Source organism: Ictalurus furcatus, chromosome 8, assembly GCF_023375685.1.
Source record: "Ictalurus furcatus strain D&B chromosome 8, Billie_1.0, whole genome shotgun sequence".
Classification (NCBI taxonomy): Eukaryota; Metazoa; Chordata; class Actinopteri; order Siluriformes; family Ictaluridae; genus Ictalurus; species Ictalurus furcatus.
In genome coordinates this window covers 8310117-8330791 of record NC_071262.1, presented here as the reverse complement: position 1 = coordinate 8330791, position 20675 = coordinate 8310117, and the positions used below count along the sequence as shown (strand labels likewise).

The 20675-nt window shown below is 37.6% G+C and overlaps 1 protein-coding gene across 1 annotated transcript in view; it reads right to left on the bottom strand.

Annotated features, from left to right (window-relative positions):
- Positions 1-314: 314 nt before the first annotated feature.
- The window catches only part of kdrl (kinase insert domain receptor like), a 44381-nt gene continuing 24020 nt past the window's right edge, over positions 315-20675 (bottom strand). The window contains exons 20-38 of the mRNA XM_053630517.1: positions 18508-18613; positions 17300-17584; positions 16924-17070; positions 16536-16664; positions 15483-15589; positions 15032-15167; positions 14559-14663; positions 13279-13392; positions 13092-13180; positions 12312-12465; positions 11581-11678; positions 10954-11076; positions 10449-10560; positions 8684-8783; positions 6474-6579; positions 5402-5523; positions 4502-4580; positions 4178-4278; positions 315-2270 (exon numbers count right to left, since the gene is read on the bottom strand). Coding sequence (XP_053486492.1) covers positions 2093-2270; positions 4178-4278; positions 4502-4580; positions 5402-5523; positions 6474-6579; positions 8684-8783; positions 10449-10560; positions 10954-11076; positions 11581-11678; positions 12312-12465; positions 13092-13180; positions 13279-13392; positions 14559-14663; positions 15032-15167; positions 15483-15589; positions 16536-16664; positions 16924-17070; positions 17300-17584; positions 18508-18613 — 2391 coding nt within the window. The 3' untranslated portion in view covers positions 315-2092. The remainder of the gene's footprint in view (positions 2271-4177; positions 4279-4501; positions 4581-5401; positions 5524-6473; positions 6580-8683; positions 8784-10448; positions 10561-10953; positions 11077-11580; positions 11679-12311; positions 12466-13091; positions 13181-13278; positions 13393-14558; positions 14664-15031; positions 15168-15482; positions 15590-16535; positions 16665-16923; positions 17071-17299; positions 17585-18507; positions 18614-20675) is intronic.

Genomic DNA, 20675 nt, shown 5'->3' with positions numbered 1-20675 from the left:
TAAATTGCTATGATAACTCGTCTAGCATCATACAGGTCTATAGTACATCTGTCAACATTCCACACTTAAGAATTTTTTTGCAGTACCTTTCTTTTGTTTCTATTTCTTTTCTTTTTTTAATTAAATGTTAAAAAAGCTTCTGGAAGTATTGCTTGTATTACTGCCATAGCTGTTACCATCCATATGTCATGCTTGCAGACTTTGTAGACTTTTCATGCTTGCAGAGTTTGTAGAGAACGTGTGTGTGTGTGTGCGCGCACGTGTTTTTTTTTTTTTTTTTAATGTAGACTGTGTATGATTTTTATTATATTAATCATGTCTCATATTTAGTTAGGTTTGTGCTTAAAAACTGTCTGGGTTTGTGAAAACATAAAAGTCAATCATTACAATAAGATTTTATGTATAAATATATAGATCTTTATTGATGCCCGATTAAAATACATTTATAATGCAGGAAAACAAAATCTCAGTGCATAAATATACTTTGTCAATAGACATACATCAGTCAAAAAATAATACAAATATTATTTGATAGAAGATATTGTCTTGAAAATGGTATATCCACCAATGAATACTGGTAACTAAGGAAAAGAAAGAAAGAGTAGTAAGTAACAAATAGGAGTAACAGTTCTCTCCTTGCTGACAACAATCTTTGGTACAAGGCCACACATTTCTTGTCCCCTGTTACAGAATAGTTAATACTGATATTACCTGCAGGGTCGCATATGCTTCTGCTATAATTTATGATAACTATATATATGTAGAGACCAGCCTTTTAAAAATTATATTACTTAGTAATCTTTTAGCCTGCCCTGCAAGCTTTAGTCAGATTAGGCTATAGCACAAACATGGATCAATAGGCAATAAAATATAATGGGTTAATAATTGGAAACATATGGACATCGAATATTTCTTGTAATTATAATGTATACAATGTGATACATTATTAGACATTGAAATGTGAGCAAGTATCAGAGGGATGCAGGGCAGAAGAAGTCTTTTTGTGTGATGGATTAATGTTTAATAATTCAACATATATCTCATTTAAAGTGATGGTATTATTTACACGATTACTATTTGATTATTTTATCAAAGTGGTCTTCAAACTGTTATCTTCAATAACATTTATTTATTAACAATTTTATTGGGATGTAGCGCATGGTGAGTATAACTGGATTCAGTAAATTTCACCTAAAACCATTCATATTGAGGTCAATAAAGTACATGCAGTAAACACAGTGTCTTACAGAGATCAGACCACATATCCTCCCAACATGAATGATTTTGTTTTGCACAATTTAATAAATGGAAAATATTAATGTTGGTTATTAATAGTTGCAATCTAATCAATTAGAAAAATTTAATGCAACAGTATAAATAGGGTATAACAGTGAGAGCATTATGTGGATTCTCATAATAAAAAATAATGTGTATACAAAACTGTGACATCTGAATAAATTTACATACAGTTATGATCTATATTGAATGGCAGAAACTATAAAGGAAAATCATCTACAAGAAATTATTCAACAAAATATTAACTCTTTATAATCTAATGAGTTAATAACACTCCTGTTTGTATCCACTGATAAAAAAAAATTCCCCTCAAAGTAACCTTTAAAAGAAAGAGCTGACAAATATCTATGTAAAAATGTAAAATTAGATCATTTCCATTTTCTTTTCGTTAATCTGTTCAAATTAGTATAGTACTAAAGAAGCTGTTTTCTCCCTTTAAAATTTGATTTTGATTTTGCTGGAATTTGTGATTTGATGAAAGAAATCTATGCTACAAGTTGTAATATGTTGTGCTTTTTGTGTTCACAGTAGATTACAGAAATACCTGAGGTGATCTATATGTGTGTATCACAGTGATGCTGTGATGTGTTTCAACAGCTTTTAGGAGACAACACACACTAAGGTAGAAGTGCTGGAATTATACTGACCAATATACATGTTAACAATGGAACAGAATTAATTAACAAAATCTCTAGGTAAAAAAGATTCATAAAAGTAAGAAAAGATTAAGTAGTAAGTGTAATAGTCCAGGACTTGATTATGAGGTCCAGATGGCACACGGGTAACAGCGGGAAACTCAGACAGGTGGTGTGGAATAGCGGACAACATAATTGTAGTCTGGTGGAGGGCTATGGCACTCCAGCTCTGGATCTAGAGAGGAATCTTCCAGACTAAAGTCTAGTGAAGGGACTGGTAGTGGGTATTTCTCCATCTCCCCTTCTGACAAAACAGACTCCTTACTCTTAGTCTTCATCCTGAAGCAGAAGAAACATATAAAGCCATTGAAAGCACTCTGAATGTGTTCACTATGTACAGTATATTTCATATTCAGAGCAAATGTGATAGATCCCAGTCCGATTTTAATAGCATCAGTCACTGCTGTAACTTGCAACAATGCTTTATTGCACTTAAAAACTCGTTGCCATTGAATTGACCCATTGGTTGCTAAGTGTTTCTGAAGTGCACTAGGTCAGACACCTTGGAGTAAATCATTGAGTGTGCCATGTTATTAGTCTGTGGGTTTTTGGTGAAAACACATACAGAATGGAGTGCCATACTTTCAGGGGTTTGTAGGTTCTAAGGCTTTCTAAAGCACATACAACAGTATGATCCATTGCCCTCAAAGCACATGTGTGCATTGAATGGAGAAGTCCCAAGTGGAATTCATGCACACAATACTGATGGGGACAAGAAGAAGTAGTAAAGCTTTAGAAGGTCAAAGGTGGCAGTGATCGAGTGGTCTCTCAGCAGGAGCGCCTCCCTGCAATGTATAGATCATTCTCTGCATGCCTGAAGTGGCTCTTTTTTTTTTTTTACCCAAGTGGAGAGGCCATGGCAACATGGACAAAGTTCTGCCAGCAGACTCTGGGCTTCAGTTAGCTTTTCTGTGGTGGAGACCATTGGTAAGGGGATCACTGTAAATAGTCTGGAGAAATGGTTTGTGGTATCATTTCAAATAGTACAATTAGAAAGAAGCTTGAATGCAAACTTTGTCAGACAATAATAAAGTACAACACCACCACTAAGAGTCTTTGTATTCTACTGATCACTGGAAGCCATTTCGTATACAGCCTAACTTGAACTTTTTTTTTCAGCATGGTACAGTATGGGTCACTTGGCAATGGAAACAACAACAAAATGTGGGCTCGCATATTTGTCTTTGTGTCAAACCACACTTCAATCTGTAACCCTCCAACACAAGGGAAGATTCTGGCTGATTAAGGGGAAGAGTCTGTTTGACCATTTCTGCATCTATAACAAAATAACCTCTTTAGACATCACTTTTTAATGATTATGTACAACCGCCAGAAAGCCACAATCAGAAGAGCACATTCTCAGATGGCCTGATATCTATAGCCAACAACTGAATTATCTCCTTTTACCAAGCAGAAAATGTTCTAATTGTTGTCCTATTGGTTAAGATGTCTTGAGTGAGTCTTAGCTGATACCCTGCATAAAAACATAAACAACCACGTGGACTTTAATCAGAGCAGCAAAAACCACTTCTATGTGTGGGGCATTCATACACTTTTATTCCAGGAACTTTTTTCATACTAAGCATTGTTCTCTGAAGTTCAACATACAAGGGAAATATCTGAAACCCTATCTAGATCTGACAACATCTATTAAGGGCTCTCACTGTGGAGCACTCCAGGCCATTTTTATGATCTCGTGAGCACTGTCCATAGAGTAATGAGTGCCACTTGGCATGACTATAGAAATGCTGACAGAAACTTGGCACCAGATTTGTCCATGGCATTCTCTACTGACCTGAACAGGTCTAGTATGCTTGCATGTTTTTCAATTTAGTAAGTGAGAACGCCAGTGCCATGTAGTCAGAGCAGACAAAGACATTAGATGTGAGGCCCTGTAGTCAACATTAACAAGCCACACTCCCAGCCCTGCTTTTGTTGTCTAGCTGTTGGGTTTGTCACCTTGAGCAATATTCCTCCACTGTGCCATTGTGAGACTCTCTCGCCAAGTCACCTCTTAAAAAGAGAGAGGCAGTGACTGGGAGTAAAAGTAGTGCAGGGTGAAGCACAAAAAAACTGTATGACAATCCTTGCATCTACATTCCCTCTCAGTGGGAGGGTTACCAGGAAGATAGTTCTTCCTGTAATGTTTGATGCTGTGAGTGACAGGGTTTTAACAGTGCACTTACGCCAGGGCCATGATACTTAAGGGTTGAACCAAGGAATCCAAATGCTTCAGCTTCTTCAGATCATCAGAGGACAGACCCATACCGCTGTCCGAATGCTCTCCCTGCAAATGACAGTATGAGAAAACACATGCTCTAAAGTGAGTAATGATGTTATTAGAAAAATAAACATCTGTTTTAAGAAATACAGTGGTTTTGCTGTCAATGCAGCATTGCAGAGTGGATGTGCAGTGTTTTGTGTTATTATTATTGGAAACCACATGTTTTTTTATGAAAATCATATGGACTTGTGTGTGTGGGGGTGTGGTGTGAGAACAAACTCCCCACCTCATGCATATCATTTGTTCCACTCTCCATTGTTACATCATCAAAGGTTTTGATGCTGCCTGGACGGACCTTGATGTTCCTGAGTGAATCAGAAGTTCACTACAAGGTTAGTATTGACACAGTTATTCAATAATTTCCAGTGTTTGTTGAGCAAAATCTTAATAAAAGGTGCCAATAACATTACTTTCCCTCAGTGTTTCTTTTGAGCTGTGATTCTGCACAGTTAGCCTTTTTCGCACCCATCTATTATTCTCGCATAAAGCATATATTACATGACTGATACCCTACAAAGTGTATATCCATATTCTTTACATGAATAAAATGAATAAAAATATTATTGCAAATATATGTTAAAACATACAAAGGCTAAATACAATAAATAAAGGGTTTCATGGTTGCATTAGCTTAGTGTATGTCTTTAAAAGTATTTTTTTTAAACATTTTTTCTTAGAATGTCAGAGTTATCAGATAGCTGCTTAATTCAGCTTTTGGGATAGCTGTCATGAGTGCATTTCAACACCGTTCTTAATAAATGCACATAGCAAACCTGAGAAAATACAACAGTTGAACAAATATTATCTTTAGCAGACATAAATTTTGAGAGTGCATTTGTGGCTAGAGAGGAAATTCCTTAAGAGGCCCATAGTGCAACGAGCCTGTGACTCTCAGCGTTGTACCTGCTTTATCAGGAGCCACGCACTGCTCTGTTTGTCCTCAGCCATAATGAACTCATTTAAATCAGGTAATGAACTGAGAAAAGTTTGTTCTAATATATACAAAAGATTGTCTAAAAATTTAAAACAGCTATAGACAACAATATTGCTACAATTAATCTACAGTAAGTGTTTAAAAAAAATGATGTTGTCCTTCATACAGATCTGTCTATAATGATACACTTACCACGAGGTTCCTGAGTTTCTGAGAGAAACAGATCTCAAGGAAGTTTCCTCTGTAGGGTCTGAATTTGACGGATCCGCTTTTGTCAGTAGTGCTGTGTTGATAGGAATGTAATGTTTTCCCTCCTGACCGAAATACAGAGTTAAACCATTTTATTGAGGCCCCCATAATAACAATGACATCACCAAGCCTATGCTATTGCAGTATGAGGTAATTCAAAGTTTAGAGAAATCTGAAGCTCTACATACAGTATATGTACTGTGGAGACATTGCATATGCAAAGGAACTAGCTGAGACAAAAAAAAAAAAATTTAACTAAATAAATCCTCTTCACAGTGTGTGAGTATATTTAAGCAATGAGGTGCTGATTTGTATATAAAAAGTCCAGACTGCTCTAATCTTAATTGAGATGGAGTAAAAAAAAAAATGTCTCGCTGTTTCCATCATTGATATTTACAGTTTGATCTGCTTCCACATTAGTTTGTAATTTAATATGGGATAACTGTCTCCCTTTCCTTTATCAAAACATTGACAGGCTTCCTACAGTCTACAGACTTTTCACACTCGCTTTGAACTGTCCCTGTTTAATGATGTGCCAGATAGCAAATTTCTTTTAACAGGATTTAAGCAAAAATAAATTTTGTCATTCCAGGGTGTATACTTTGGTTAAGACAAGAATACAAGCTTGGTTTAACCTTCTAAAAGCAAACATAGCTGCACTAAATGCTGTTATTCATCTTGTACTGGTGTACTTTTCTTCCTCGTTCTTTTGTCAAAGGGAACCAAATAAAATTGTTTATTGGAGTTTCCCTTCTCAGTTACACTAAGCACTCTCACAGGCAAAACTCCTCATCATATCCTCACCATACCTAGAACAAACCAAAGCTACCGTTTCCTGAAAGGATACTGAGCACAGTGACTCATTTACTGAATCAATGCCCTTATTCATGAGTTTTTTATGTTGTACATCCCAAAAAGGGCTCTAGCTTTTGCTAAGGATCTAATAAATCAGAAAGCAGGCTGTAGAATTGATATCCTTTGAACTTATGAATGAGCATTTGAACGACTCACTCACCTGCTGTACACTTGCCTGAAGCAGGTCTCCTAGTCTCTCCACTAGCTCTGTAAATGTGGGCCTCTGTTGTGCTTCTCCATGCCAGCAGTCCAACATGGTCTGATATCTACAGGGACCACACACAAACACGTACAATATTATTATTATTATTATTATTATTATTATTCATGATTAATAACAGCAATAATAATAATAATAACAAATGATCTAAGAAATATGCTTAGAAGCATACTAATTACATTTAGTTAATTAAATATCCTGACACTATGCATACAGTCTATATATACAGACAAAGTTGTCAACATATTAGTGTGGAGGAGTACATCAGAAACATAGACACACAGTGTTCTGTGCACTGCAGCCATAAATCTCTTTCCTCTTGTGGCCACTAAGATGATCTTGAGTTACCACCTCCCCAACACTACAGGCTATCTGACCTGACCTCTACGTTTCTGCAAGCTCATTTGCCTTCGTCCTATTATAGCCTGTCATTAATAATTTCTCGTGTCATATGAACAGTTAATTCTTCTGCTTTCAGCACAAGCATTAGAGGTGAGAGGTGCCTTCTTTGCATTTAAAGAGCTGTCAGTACCTCTCTCCATGTGGTACTTCTCAGCTCCATATATCAGAATAACGGTGCTACTCGGTTATAAAGGAATTAAGGAAGGAGATTCTGAAGCAGTGCTGAGAGTGGCAACAGGGAATGATTGTGACCAATCCTGTTTTAATTGTGGTTCTGCAGTAGGATGTTGTTTAAGTACAGTCCAGTCTCCACTATCTTTAGTTTAGTGTTCTGATTAGGGCTAATCTGATGTTAGGACAAACTTTTATATGAGCAGATGTCTCAGAATTTCCTTTGTGTTACTCTGCCCTGACCTACTATATTAATTTTGCTGTTGTTTTGTTGTTATTATTGTTGTTGTTGTTTGGAACAAAGTAACACATATTCCTAAACTGGATTATTGGGGTGATTATCTAATTACTAATTAAATGAAGGAATTTCTGCTCTAGTTGGAGATTCCTGACTAACAGAAACTTGTAATAGCAGTTGGTTATTCCTTTTCGATCAACATGTTGTGTGTTTTATAATGGAGACAAATATGAAATTTCATCACAGATGGTTTAATAAAGCCTGTAATTTTCTGGTTGATATAAATCATAGATTCTAGATATGTTAGGTCTGTTTTCGTCTTGCAGTTTTTAAATTTGACTGGTGGATTGAGCTCTGAATTCTTGACAGTGAATCAGGCTGAATAAGGTCACATTCCTGATCAGTCTATGGAGCAACGATTTATGAATTATTGCCCAAAATATTTTTATTCTCTATTATCACACACATTATGAGGAAGTTTAGACAAGGGTCAGAGTCAGGGTCATGACTGTCTCCCAAGAAATAGAATATCAGACATGTGGGAGCACTCTCTTTTCTAACAGAAGACAGAGATGATGCTGCATACTATATTAAACCTTATCTGCCAACTCCATTAATAAATTCTTTGAGGTCACATGAAAGGCCTTTGTCCTTTATGGTTTAAGAGAGTTGGCACCAGCTTGACAAAATTTATGACCGCGAGGGTACCTCATCCCTGAAGGCTGATGTCTGGACCACATTTTGCAAGCCATCTTAAATTATTAACAATCTACCTTGACTTCTTATAAGTGTATTTGCCTTGACTAGTTTAACCTTTTGAAATCAATAAAAATGAGGAATTTGACACAATTGAATAGCTAGCAGCTTGCACAGGCTCATGTTTCAGAAAGGGGTATTTTAGCGTAGCAGCATTCTGATTAGGAACAGGCAATAACACTCTCCAGACTGAACTTTATCTTGAAGCCCCTGAGCGCAGCCTCTAAACTAGGTGCACAAGAGCCACAGTTCTCATCGAAAGGCTCAGCCAATCTGAACTTTCCTCTTTTGGGATGATGCAAGATTGATGTCAAAAAAAAAAAAAGGCGAGAGAGGCAACCTCCTTTGTAGTCTCTCCAAGTTCACATAAAATTCCTAGAAACTGTTCAACAGCATTCCAGAGAAGGAACATCTAAAAAAACGTTCTGTCTTTAAATGCATTTTTAGACAAGATTTTTAAACGATTTAAAGTTCTGTCAAATGCCGTCATGAAAAAAAAATGTCTATGACCTTTCTCTGCAATAACAATATATTCTAACACTTGAATTATGTTATAAAATGGACATTTCAGTGTCACTCTTACATTTCAGAGGAAGCATACTCAGGTGCTCGCATTCTGGTGCCTTCTTTCAAGCGGCAGCAGAATTCCTCATCAATTTGTACACCGGGATAAGGAGAGGCACCTGTGGAGAAGAAAGAGAATGGTGACTGTTATTAAGCTAGCTCCTGATGCGAATCACTGACCACTTCAAAGAGATTAATAAGAAGGGTTTTATTTAGAAGCAATTTTTATTTTGAGGCAATTTTGCAGAATGGATTTAGATAAGTGAAGTGAGCTGAAAAAGAAATGGTGGGACTTTCCAGTATGCTTACGAGGAAAACGGACAAACGATTGGTTTATAAAGGTATAAATACATTCAGACAAAACCTGCATAAATTAGTAACCCTACAAGAGTTGGGGCTGCAGCTGAATCCTAAAAATGGCAGTGCTTTTGGAACAATATTTTTCTGTACTTGCTTGGAATATTTCACATAATATCCAATAACAATAAATGGCACAGAAAAAGGTTAATCCTAGAGCATACTATGATTAATTCAGTCTAACACACAATGACCCATCACTAACAGTCACAAACTACATCCAAACAACAAAGGCTAGAAATCCACCACACAAAGATAAAACCACACAACCACAACCCAAGTGGATTTGGGTCTAATGCAAACATTTGTTCTTTAAACATTATTAGGTTCCAAAAAAATGCTTCAGCTGGTCTTGTGAAGAAGAACAAAAATTCAAAACAAACCAGATGTGCAGTCCTTGGTGAGTTCATTTTCCATCCATCCATCCATTTTCTATAACGCTTAGCCTACAGGGTCACGAGGAACCTGGAGCCTATCCCAGGGAACATGGGGCACAAGACGGGGTACGCCCTAGATGGGGTGCCAATTCATCACAGGGCAAAATCACATACCACCGACACTTTGGACAAACCAATCAGCCTACCATGCATGTCTTTGGACTGGGGGAGGAAACCAGAGTACCCAGAGGAAACCCCCACAGCATGGGGAGAACATGCAAACTCCGCACACACAGGGCCATGGCGGGAATCGAACCCTTGAGGTGTGAAACTCAGATGAAACTTGCTTATGTGCAATGAAAATCTTTATTTATACCTGACAGGACAATGACTTTTTTTTATACAAAAGCAATCATTTACGAGTGGTAGAGAGTTACTGTCCAACAGTTCTGGATAGCTCTGGATAACTCATGGTTTCCACTACGCATCCTTGACCAAGGACACGAGGAAACGAAACACATGGTGAAATACTTTTTTCTTTGAAAGTGAAAGATCTGCTGTGTGTATACAATGAATACTGTATTGGCAAAATTTTTAAATAAAATAGCAGCAAAATCAAATCCAACAAGTGAAGTCACTATTCATTTGTTTTCTTCTAAGAAAATGAATTGCTGTAAACAACCATGTTCTTTGAACTGTACTGTGAATTTGAAAGTGCATGCAACAGTTTTGGTTGCTGCATAATCCAGTAACACTACAATATTAACTCAAGATGTCCTGTTATAAGCCATGCAAGAAAACACAATAAGAGTGTAGATTAAGTTAGCATCTCTTACAGAAAAGATACACATTTTTCTCATGGTCATTTGTCACATTTAATCACATGAGGCCATGTGGTTTGTTTTTCACAAGAGATCATATATTATTCACATGATGCCATGTGTTTTATTCAATTCACATGGGCATTTTACAGTTAGTATGTATGTGCTGGGTGGTTGTTAGTAAAGGTGACTGTGACTTACACCCACCAGTGGCAGGACTGATATTTACCCAGAGAGAAGATCTCCCACATTAGCACACCAAAGGACCAAACATCACTCTGTGTAGTATAGATCTTGTCAAATATGGCCTCTGGTGCCATCCACTTAAGAGGAAGTCTGGCCTGTGGAAATAGTGGCAGATTAGCCCAAGTGTTCAGCCAGACCCCTAATTCACCTGTGTGAACTGTAGTCATGCAAACACACTGTTCAGCAAACAAACAAACTGTAAAACAGTGCAAATCTGCTTAAATACAAAATCAGCATGACGTCTGTGACCACACTCGACCACAAGCAAACATTCTCTGAACAGAATAATATTGTCAAGGGCTACAACATGACTGTGCGAATACCACCGACTCTTGGCATTAGCAAAATCACTGTACTTGTTCCAGGCTGAGGCTGTTATTGTAGCTGTTCAACAAGTTAAGTGCTTTTTAATGATTTATACTGTATTAAAAAGGTGATCTGCACAATGTGATCAGGGACATAGTCAAAATGTAAAAGGGCACACTTACATCTCCTTTACGGACGTAGTCTGGGTCCTTATACACGTCTCTGGCTAGTCCGAAATCGCATATCTTAACAACGTTGTTTTCGGACAATAGGATGTTCCGTGCCGCCAAATCACGGTGAATACACTGGGAGAAAAAGAAGCCAAAGGCTTGACTTATATAATATGTTTCAAATACATACATGCCAAACTTGAAGAGTGGAACTGTCTGGGTTAGAGAAGCCTATATTTCATGTTTTATCTACCATGTGGTGCATTGTCACTGGAAACACATGGAAGAAAGGTGTGATAATGTGAAAAAGCTGAGGTGATTGTGCAGAATGTGAGGAGTAACCACAGTAACATGACAAGCTCCACAGTTCCCTCAAACAAAAACTAATCTCCATATTACATTTGTGAATTTGCCCCATTTGTGTTTGAGCACATCTGTGCATGTTTATATGTGTACGGTAAAGGGAACTGCATTGCAATTAAAAAGAAGAATTGAGGCAAACTGTTACTGGGCACAGCAGAAAACTTAACAAAATAGAAATTAAGCACTGAACGTCAGACACCATCCTGTTTGACTAGCAGGATTTGGAGTCATGAAATATCTGTACAACTTTGGGCAGCAATTTAATCAAGGACTTACTTTTCTTGAAGCTAAAAACTCCATGCCTTTGGCTACTTGAAAGCTGTAGCAGATTAAATCCTCTAGTGTCAACACTCTCTTATACAAGTCTTCAGACTCTGTGTGAAATAGTAAAACAAAAAAATCAGTAACAAATAAAAAAAAAAAAAAACATCCATTTCCAACCACTGTAGAATCATAAGACATGAAGTCTTCACAAGGCTTTCTCTACTCACTGATAATATGCAGAATATAAACATTTCCTCCTAAGCTTGTATGTTTGTCTTGAACTTTGAGTTGTTTTCCTCAGATGCTTCCTTGTGTTGTAAATATAGCTAAAAGATCTGGCACTTATTTTTAGATGTTGTTTAATATAGCTTGTCAGTGAACCTTGGGTGTGGCGTGGTGTTTTGTTTTGTTTGGGGGTTGGGGGAGGGGGCTGGGGGAGCAAGACCCTTCCTCTGTTCTACCTGGATAAACAGTTTATCAATACCCAAAATAACAGGCAATGTGCGGAATGCCAGGAACACATTAGCTTGGGTATGAGGCAGGAAATGAAACAAACTAACTCTACGGACAGCGGGCGACAGTGGGTCGTGATAAATATAAGTTGTATTTATGTATCCCAGAGGAAGCATCCTATCAAATTGAAATGGACAAAAACAACCAGAGGAGTCTTTGGAGCAAGTAGGGTGGGGTGGAGGTGAGAGGGGTATGACTGTAGGAGGGGAAGGAAGACATTCAGCCACTACCTTCCTCTTCTTCCTCTGAGTCGCAGTAGCTCTTATCTTCAATGAAGCCTGAGCTGGCTGAGCTTCCCGTACTAGCCACACTCTCCAGTCGACGCTTGAGGAGCTCACTAAGTTCACACCCTGAACTTTGCAGCAGTGCTTTTCCATCCTGAGACTGATCAGAGAAATACACACTATTGGTCAAAAGTTTGGAGACACTTGACTGAAACGTTTCTCATGATCTTAAAAATCTTTTGCCCTGAAGGTGTATGATTAAATGTTTTAAATTGGTGTAATCGTGCCAACACATTCATTTCTTTCATTAGAAAACTAACATTTTATTTACAAAAAAATCTTTCGTTAAATGGACAACTCTGAGCGAAATATTCAGAAAAGCAGCCAATAAGTGTCCGGCGTTGGGTGGGAACTCCTTTAATACTGTTTAAAAAGCATCTCAGGGGGATTCCTCAAGAAATTGGTTGAGAAAATGCCAAGAATACATTTCTGGAAATTCTAGGCAAAAAAGTGTCTACTTTGAAGATGCTAAAATACTAAATTATTTGTATTTATTTTGGATTTTTTATGACAACATAATTCCTATAGTTCCATTTGTGTTACTCCCGAGTTTTGATGACTTTATTATTATTCTAAAATGTGTGTGTGTGTGTGTGTGTGTGTGTGTGTGTGTGTGAGGGGGGTGTTAAATAAAGTATATGTTTCTAAACTTTTGACCGGTAGTGTACATCAGTAAGCGTGAAAGACACAGTGTTATTCATTCATGAAAGCACATCTTATACTTACTTTATAAACCACAAAGTCTCCTCTCTTGCTCCTCAAATAATTAGAAAGGTTGCCATACTTGCAGTACTCCACAATGATCATCAGTGGGCCTGAAACAAGCAGAGAACAGTACATAATGTAGATGTTTTAAGCTCGCTCTAACAAACAGTCCAAATTAGGGCCGGAGTACTAGTCCCTACATTCTCACCTCCTTGCTTAGTGCAGGCTCCCAGTAGATTGACAACATTGAGATGGTGGCCAATATGAATCAGTATCTTCAGTTCAGACATAAGAGCTCTGCATTCACTGTTTGTAGCTCCTCCTATTGTACATGATACAAAAGTATACAGGAGAAGAAGGAAAAATGGATTATCAGTGAAGTCTTACTTGGCCAATAAACATCTTTCTGATTTTGAGTATAATAAAATTGACAAATTTTTCCTTTGCATCTACGTTATCAGATTTGTTGTAAGGATAACATGTAAACACAAAGATAATATGAGCAAGATGTTTCACAAAATGATTAGATTCACTGTTGTGGAAACACTGACATTGCATTTCAAAATACATAGGACTTTTTAGAATGTGTACTGCTTTTCATTAGAAACTGACCTAGGGTGCAGAGCACATGATCCGGACAGCTTCTCTCTCCCAATGATTAATGCTTAAGGAGGACTGATAATGTGACACCAGAGGGATAATGCTTTTAGAGTGATTTATCATCACACAACTCCACCACTGGAGAAGCACTTATTGCTTTTCAAAGCGGCCGATATTCTCCACAAACTGTTGTCAATGTAGTAAAAGAAGGTAGGATATTTTGACCAAGACAGTCTCAAGTGCTGCTGTCCCAATTAACATTATAAATATTTGTTTTATCTTCATTCTTTATGTAAATCTTTAGTGATTTGTTTAGAAAATTGTATGTCAAGCCAGTAATGCTGAAGGTGTGGTCTGGTTGTGTGCTTTCACTGGGTTGAGTACACGCGAGATTTTTTTTTTTGTTCCAAAAAAGCAATAAAGATGCATTCATAAATCCAAAAAGGGGATCTGCTTGAAGTTATTTAATGAAAGTGTACATGAATAGTTGCACATACATCACAATTAGACCTGACATTTTTTAACCTGTGTCAAAGTTTCATATCTGCACACTATCCTTCTTAACAGCTGTGTCCTCAGATGCAAACCCTACATACAAACCCTCCAACATAGCTGCTAATTATTTCTGCATCTATATTGTGATGTGAAAGGTTTTGTGTAAGAGCAAAATCATCCAGCTGTGAAAGGTTCCTGCTTTGAATGTAAATCTAATTCAAAGAATAAATATCTGGAGAAAAGGTTGCTCTCATTGTGGTACACAAATTCACTAGAAAGAGATTACAAGATAATGCAAGAGTTCAAACAAAATCTGATCTGGGCATCTGATAATAAAGTTTGAAGTTTGGTTTAAAAATTCAGGACCAAATCAGTGATTTGTCATTAACTTACCTTTCAGCATTTTAACAGCAACTGTTTTGCATGTGGAGAGCTTGTCTATGCCGAATGCAGAAGCCTCTACAACTTTTCCAAAAGCACCATGGCCGAGAGTTTTACCTATATAACAGAGAGAGAGAGGGAGAGAGAGAGGGAGAGAGAGAGAGAGAGAGAGAGAGAGTTTGTCGGTTTACTTTGTCCTACCTCGAGGATCATAAATCAGACTGCTTGTCCTGTCAGTAAAGATATGGGCCTATAATTAAAACAATCTGCAGCGCTTGGGACCACTTTTGTAGCTCTCCACAGGGAATTTATGGGGTACTAAAGAACCTATGACAAACATTGGTCACTAAGAAATAATAGTACAACCCTTTTGTCCAAAAAGTCAAACATCATGCATGTATATTGGCTCATTTAGATTGACTCACTTATTCCTGCGGAATCAGTAGGTGTTTTTATGTTAGAACCAATGCATGAATAAAACTGACCTAGTCGGAGACGGTCTCTAGGGAACTCCCATTTGCTGCTGTCATAAGGTAAACGATCCCACTGTTCATTAAGAGGCATCTGGTCAGGATCCATGATGATGGACAGGTAGCCCGTCTTTAGATCTGCAGAACTTGGCTAAATTGAAATAGAGGTATACATTTTATATTCCTTTAGGGTTTCATTGAACAATTATCATAATGAGAAGAGAGCACAAATACCATTGTGTTATGTATGCATTTCTGTTAAAGAGTTGTCATATGAGAAAGCAATATTACAAAACTGCTTATTCAGTTAAATAAAAAAAAATGCTGATTAAATGTATTCCATTATGGGAAATGTACAAATTTGCAGTCTGTAGATAGTCTTAGAAATTCACAGTTTTCAAAACTTATTATAATAAAGGCAAAGCAGTGGTTTTCGAACAATTTAAAGCCTTACAGTATTGGTTACCTTTCTAAGCTTGCGTATGAAGAGAATGAGCATGATCCAAAGGAAGGTGGCAGCAGCTCCCGTGCACACAAGGATGATCACCTCAATATTTGGCTTGCCTTCATCGCCTGAAGTTACACAAAAGCACATACCAATGGTTAAGCTTCTATTTGTAAGCCAGCTCCCTGAGGCGCTTTGTGACTTTATTGTCATTTTGTTTTAATTCATTTTGTATACAACTTGGACATGCAGGCACATGGCATTGCTCATACACTGTTTATTTATGGAAAGCACACTTGCTGATTTATTGCATAGTACATGCTCTGTGATCAATTACAAAAAATTCAACAGTCAGCATACTGCATAAGTCATTAGGAATTTCTTTTTCCAAAAGGCATGAAACAAACAATAAAGCTACCAAAGCACATTCCCTGCTCTAGTTGGATTTAGATAACTCAATGCAGACACACAGAAATATCCCAAATTCATTCACTTGATTACACCACACAGCTTTTTGCACTAAGAAAACAGAAGAGAATGTTAGTGACTGCTTGTGGGATCATTTGCATGGAAGAAGCTGCGTTGTGCCGTACTGGGCACCATAACTGGTCATTTGTCTTCCATTATAGTGTTTCAAGTTTCAAGCCCCTTGCTACTTTAAGAAGCTGTACTACCATCATTAGTGAAGCTCCTTGCTGATAGCACAGAGGTCAGCTCCCAAGTGAGGGACCCCTATCATTAAAAAAAATGCCCTGGAATTTGTATGGCATTCCCAGAAACCTCAGACTCCATCTCATGGGATAACTTAAATATTAAAGTTTGGCTAAAGTTCTTTATCTTATTCACATGAATACATGGGATTATAGAGAGAAGCACAAATGATTTCACAAAAAAAAAATCACAAAAAAGATTTCAGTTCATCGCGGATTGTGATGTTGGCATAAAACTAGTAATAAGAACTTGCACTTTGGCACTGACTTACTTGAAGTACCAGGTCCATTATGCAATTACGTTGTATTGAGTACTGGTCATAGGAAATGAGAAGTAGCTGACTGTCAGCTGACTGGTACTCACCCAGTACAGTTATGACTGCACTAGAGGTTGCCAGACCTTTTGCATTACTGGCCTGACACTCATACAAGCCCTCATCCTCTTTCTTCACCCTCTGGATGATCAGGATCCCATTGTCCTTCAGAGTAATTCCTGCAGGCATTTTTAAATTACTTAAAACAGTCAGTGTATTGCGCTACTTCTGTAATTTCAATAAAAACTATTTTTACTACAATGTATTACTTACTACAGTACTTCAGGTCATTTGATGTGTGTTCGCATATAAATGTATCGATTAAATCAGGAATTACTACATTGATCAATTTGAAATTTGAAAAAATAGATTTGTGTATTTTGAATGTGATGAAACAATGTGACATTTAAGCAGACTTAAACAGTAGTTCATCTTCACCTGGTCCTTCTGTGATGGGAATCTTGTCCTTGTACCATGTAATAAATGGAGGTGGCACACCATGGGCCAGACATGCTAGGGTCAGAGTGCTGCTGCTGTTCACATCCTGACTGGTCAAGTTCTGTATCAACCAGGGAACACTCTTCTCTGTACAAATAGTTAGACAGTAAACAAACTTGAATAAGATAGATAAATCTATTTTCAGAGTGTAGCAAGCACGTCACATTCAAAATGTTTAAGCTTCATATGCATTTGTGACAGAATTAGCTTTATATCAGAAATGGGAAATGCCACAACTTCATAATAGGATATATGAATACATGAAAATATGGAAACAGATAATAAATATACTCATGGCTTGATAAAAGTAACTCACCATCAATGATTAAGTTAGACATTGTATTAACCTCAGTTTTGGTGTTGAGGTTGATTGCTCTGCACTCATAGTCATTTGTGTGGTTTCTAGAAACATTCTTCAGTCTGAGTGATAGGGAGACAGAATAAGGACTGATCTGGATGGAGCTGTCACCCTGAACCAGGCGACCCTGTGAATCATGCCAGCTCAGCCTATCATAGAGGAACCGTGTGCCCTGGCAAATCAGCGTGACATCATCTCCTTCAGTAGCTGTCAAGGGTTTGACCTCAAAAGACTGGGGATGGTCTGGAACACAACAACAAAGGAATATTGTATTTGGAAATTGTATTTTGGGAACAAAGACCAACATTAGTTTTCCCACAGAATTTTAGTTCCCTGATAATAAAGTATATGACAATATTCACATTACAAATACAGTCCTAGAAATGATCTTCAGACCCGGTCATACTCTGTCCCACACTACAGCACACAAAGCTGCATATCGCGGTCATGGAATGTCAAATGTGCAGTTATTTCCTGTTTCATCACTACTAATTGGAAGCAGGTTGTTGGCGGAAGGCAACAGAGATGGCCGACCTGAAGCAGCTACAATAGGAACCAGGCTGAGGCCAGGCCTCAGGGGAGCTGGAACACGCTTGTTTATTCACAGTGCTGGAGAGCGTCTCGAGTTCCGTAAGAGAACACAGCTGTTATTACAATTCGGTCCTTCTCACCAGCATTCCTGTGGTCAGAGTCATCCCCACCTTGGCACAGCACATTCCCTAGGCCATTATATTCTCCTCTGGTCCCCTATAGCCTGCCATCACTTTTACTTCGCTAATTTCAGAAACTGCTTCAACTTGTACCCTTTCTATTTTAGTGCTCTAACTCCATCTGCCTGATCTCTGTCTGTAATATCATATACTTAATTCTTCCTCATTGTTCTAATCTAGTGTGCACAGCTAACACATGCTCAATTACATAGCCCTCCTGTTCAGTTCAAGAACATTTGAACCTGTTAAGCTGTCTACAATAGTGATAGTCACACTTAGGCAAAGCATTCAGGAATGGTGCACAATTAAGCCCCCCACCCCACCTCCTAATTATATATAATTGAAATTGTCATATTTTACAGTGTGCTTAACCATAAAACAAAAACCAGCAGGGACCAGTTTGAAAAAAATCTGCTGTTCCTAAAAAGCCACATTACATCTAGATAAGTCACTTACCATTCACATAGAAATGAGTCATCATTGTCCTCTCTCCAATCTCATTGCTGGCTTTGCAAGTATAAACTCCTGACACGTTAGCCATCACAACCAGGGAACTTATTATCTGTGAACAATACAGCACATTTTTGGAATATAACTGTTTCAACTACTGTTTCAGTACACTACTCAAATCACTGCAAGTAATCATAGGGTGACATGGTGGTGCAGTGGTGCCTCATTGCTGCCTCATAGCTCCAGGGTACTGGGTTTGACGCTGGGCTTGAGTTACTGTCTGTGTGGAGCTTCACTGAATGAATGAGTCACTACATGCACAGTAAAAGTACCTATTTTTTTTGTTCAAATGAAGTTTTGGACCCTAAAGTATTGGAGAACAGAAAGAGTGCCTGGGTTGCATGTAATTTGTACAGTGTCTCCACACAAGTGGAGGCAATTTTATTAGACATAACAGTAAGCTCAGTTGTTGGCAAAGGAGCAGAGTCAAGCACTCCCATAAAAAATACAGCCATCTGTATGCTGTATGCAAATGTATGCTGTCTCAGCATGTCTCAATATAAATGTCTTAATGTTCCCAGACTGTACCCAAGGTTGATTACACCTGACATATGGGGGGAAGTCTTTGTAAACAAGTAGATAGAAACAAGTCAAGTTTGTATTTTTGCAAGTTCATCATGAACAAAGCAGGGAACTTGATTTCAGGTCAAGCACTAAGGATTTTTGCTGTGTTGTTTTGGCTCTGAGCTGCAGTAACATAAATGACCTATGAAATTTTGAGGAAATCACCAATTTATATCTGACAAAATACACCTGTTTACCAGGTGAAACTACTCTTAGTATGTGGTATTGTATTACAGCAAAATGCCATATTTCCATGTTACCTGAGGCTTCATTTAAAAATATATACCCAAAGGATTGAATCCCCAATGATTTAGCCAGACATTCAGACTAACCCCCTCACTCTTGGACACAAACCCTGCTCTTTTCTCTCTACTTGCAGTTCCAACACAGTTTGAAGCAGAAACCTACTAGTATGTTGTTTAAAGCTAAGGAATTTAGGTGATGCATCAAAAAAGTATTCACTCTCAATCAAATCTTAATTTTTTTTTTATTTGACCTTGTTATCATTAAACACCAGGTCATGCCCCTATAAAACATGGTCTTTTAATTTACATGAGCTAGTAAATATGGCTTACATATAAATTGTGTGTGGCATACTGTAACTCTCTCTCAGAGGGCATGACATGTTGTGAGGTTATAGCGCTTCATTGGAAAGCAGAAAAATGATCTTACATCTTTAGTACATGTAGGCTTGAGCCTCACAATTACAGTGATATGTGGGTTTCTCAATTCCATTAATTTTGCATTCAGTGTAACATGGGTTGAGTTTTACAACACTTACCATTTGCTTTGGATTAAATTTTTGACCCAAATTGTTACAACAGTATTGAGTCAACCATAGATCAAGTGTGGAGGAATACTATATAGGTCAAGCATAGAGGAATCTAATATATTAAAGCCTGTCATCAAGTTTAACGTCAAAATTTTGGTAACAAGGTTCAATGGGATGTTGCTCTTATGGGATGTCTGCCATTTCAGTGTATAGTGTCAATATAACCAAGACAGCAATCTACACATAGTGAGGAAGAGTGTAATATGTTGTTTGATGCATCTGTTGTATACTGATTTGCCTGCTTTACTTTCAGTTCAGCTCCTCTTAGCTTCCTTTTGATTGAGGAGTAAATGCATGTATAGGTAACACTTTACAATAACAGTACATGAATAATCGGGCATTAATACCTGAATTTATACTTACTTAACTATGGACTAATGATGAGTTAAGGCATGTACTAATCACAAACTAATGAAGTGCTAACCTTAACTATGACATGAGTCTTATGAATTCATGCATGAATAACAACCACATTAAGTACATGGTGGTACATGTGTGTTAGTTAATGTATTAATTAACATGTAGGGGCGTGTTTGATTCAGTTTACCCCTACCTGTTACTTTATACATGTACTAACATGTAATTAAGGTGGTTGTTATTCATGCATGAATTCATAAGACTCACATTGTAGTGAGTCTTAAGGTTAGCTCTTCATTCGTTCTTGATTAGTACATGCCTTAACTCATCATTAGTTCATATTTAAGTAAGTATTAATTCA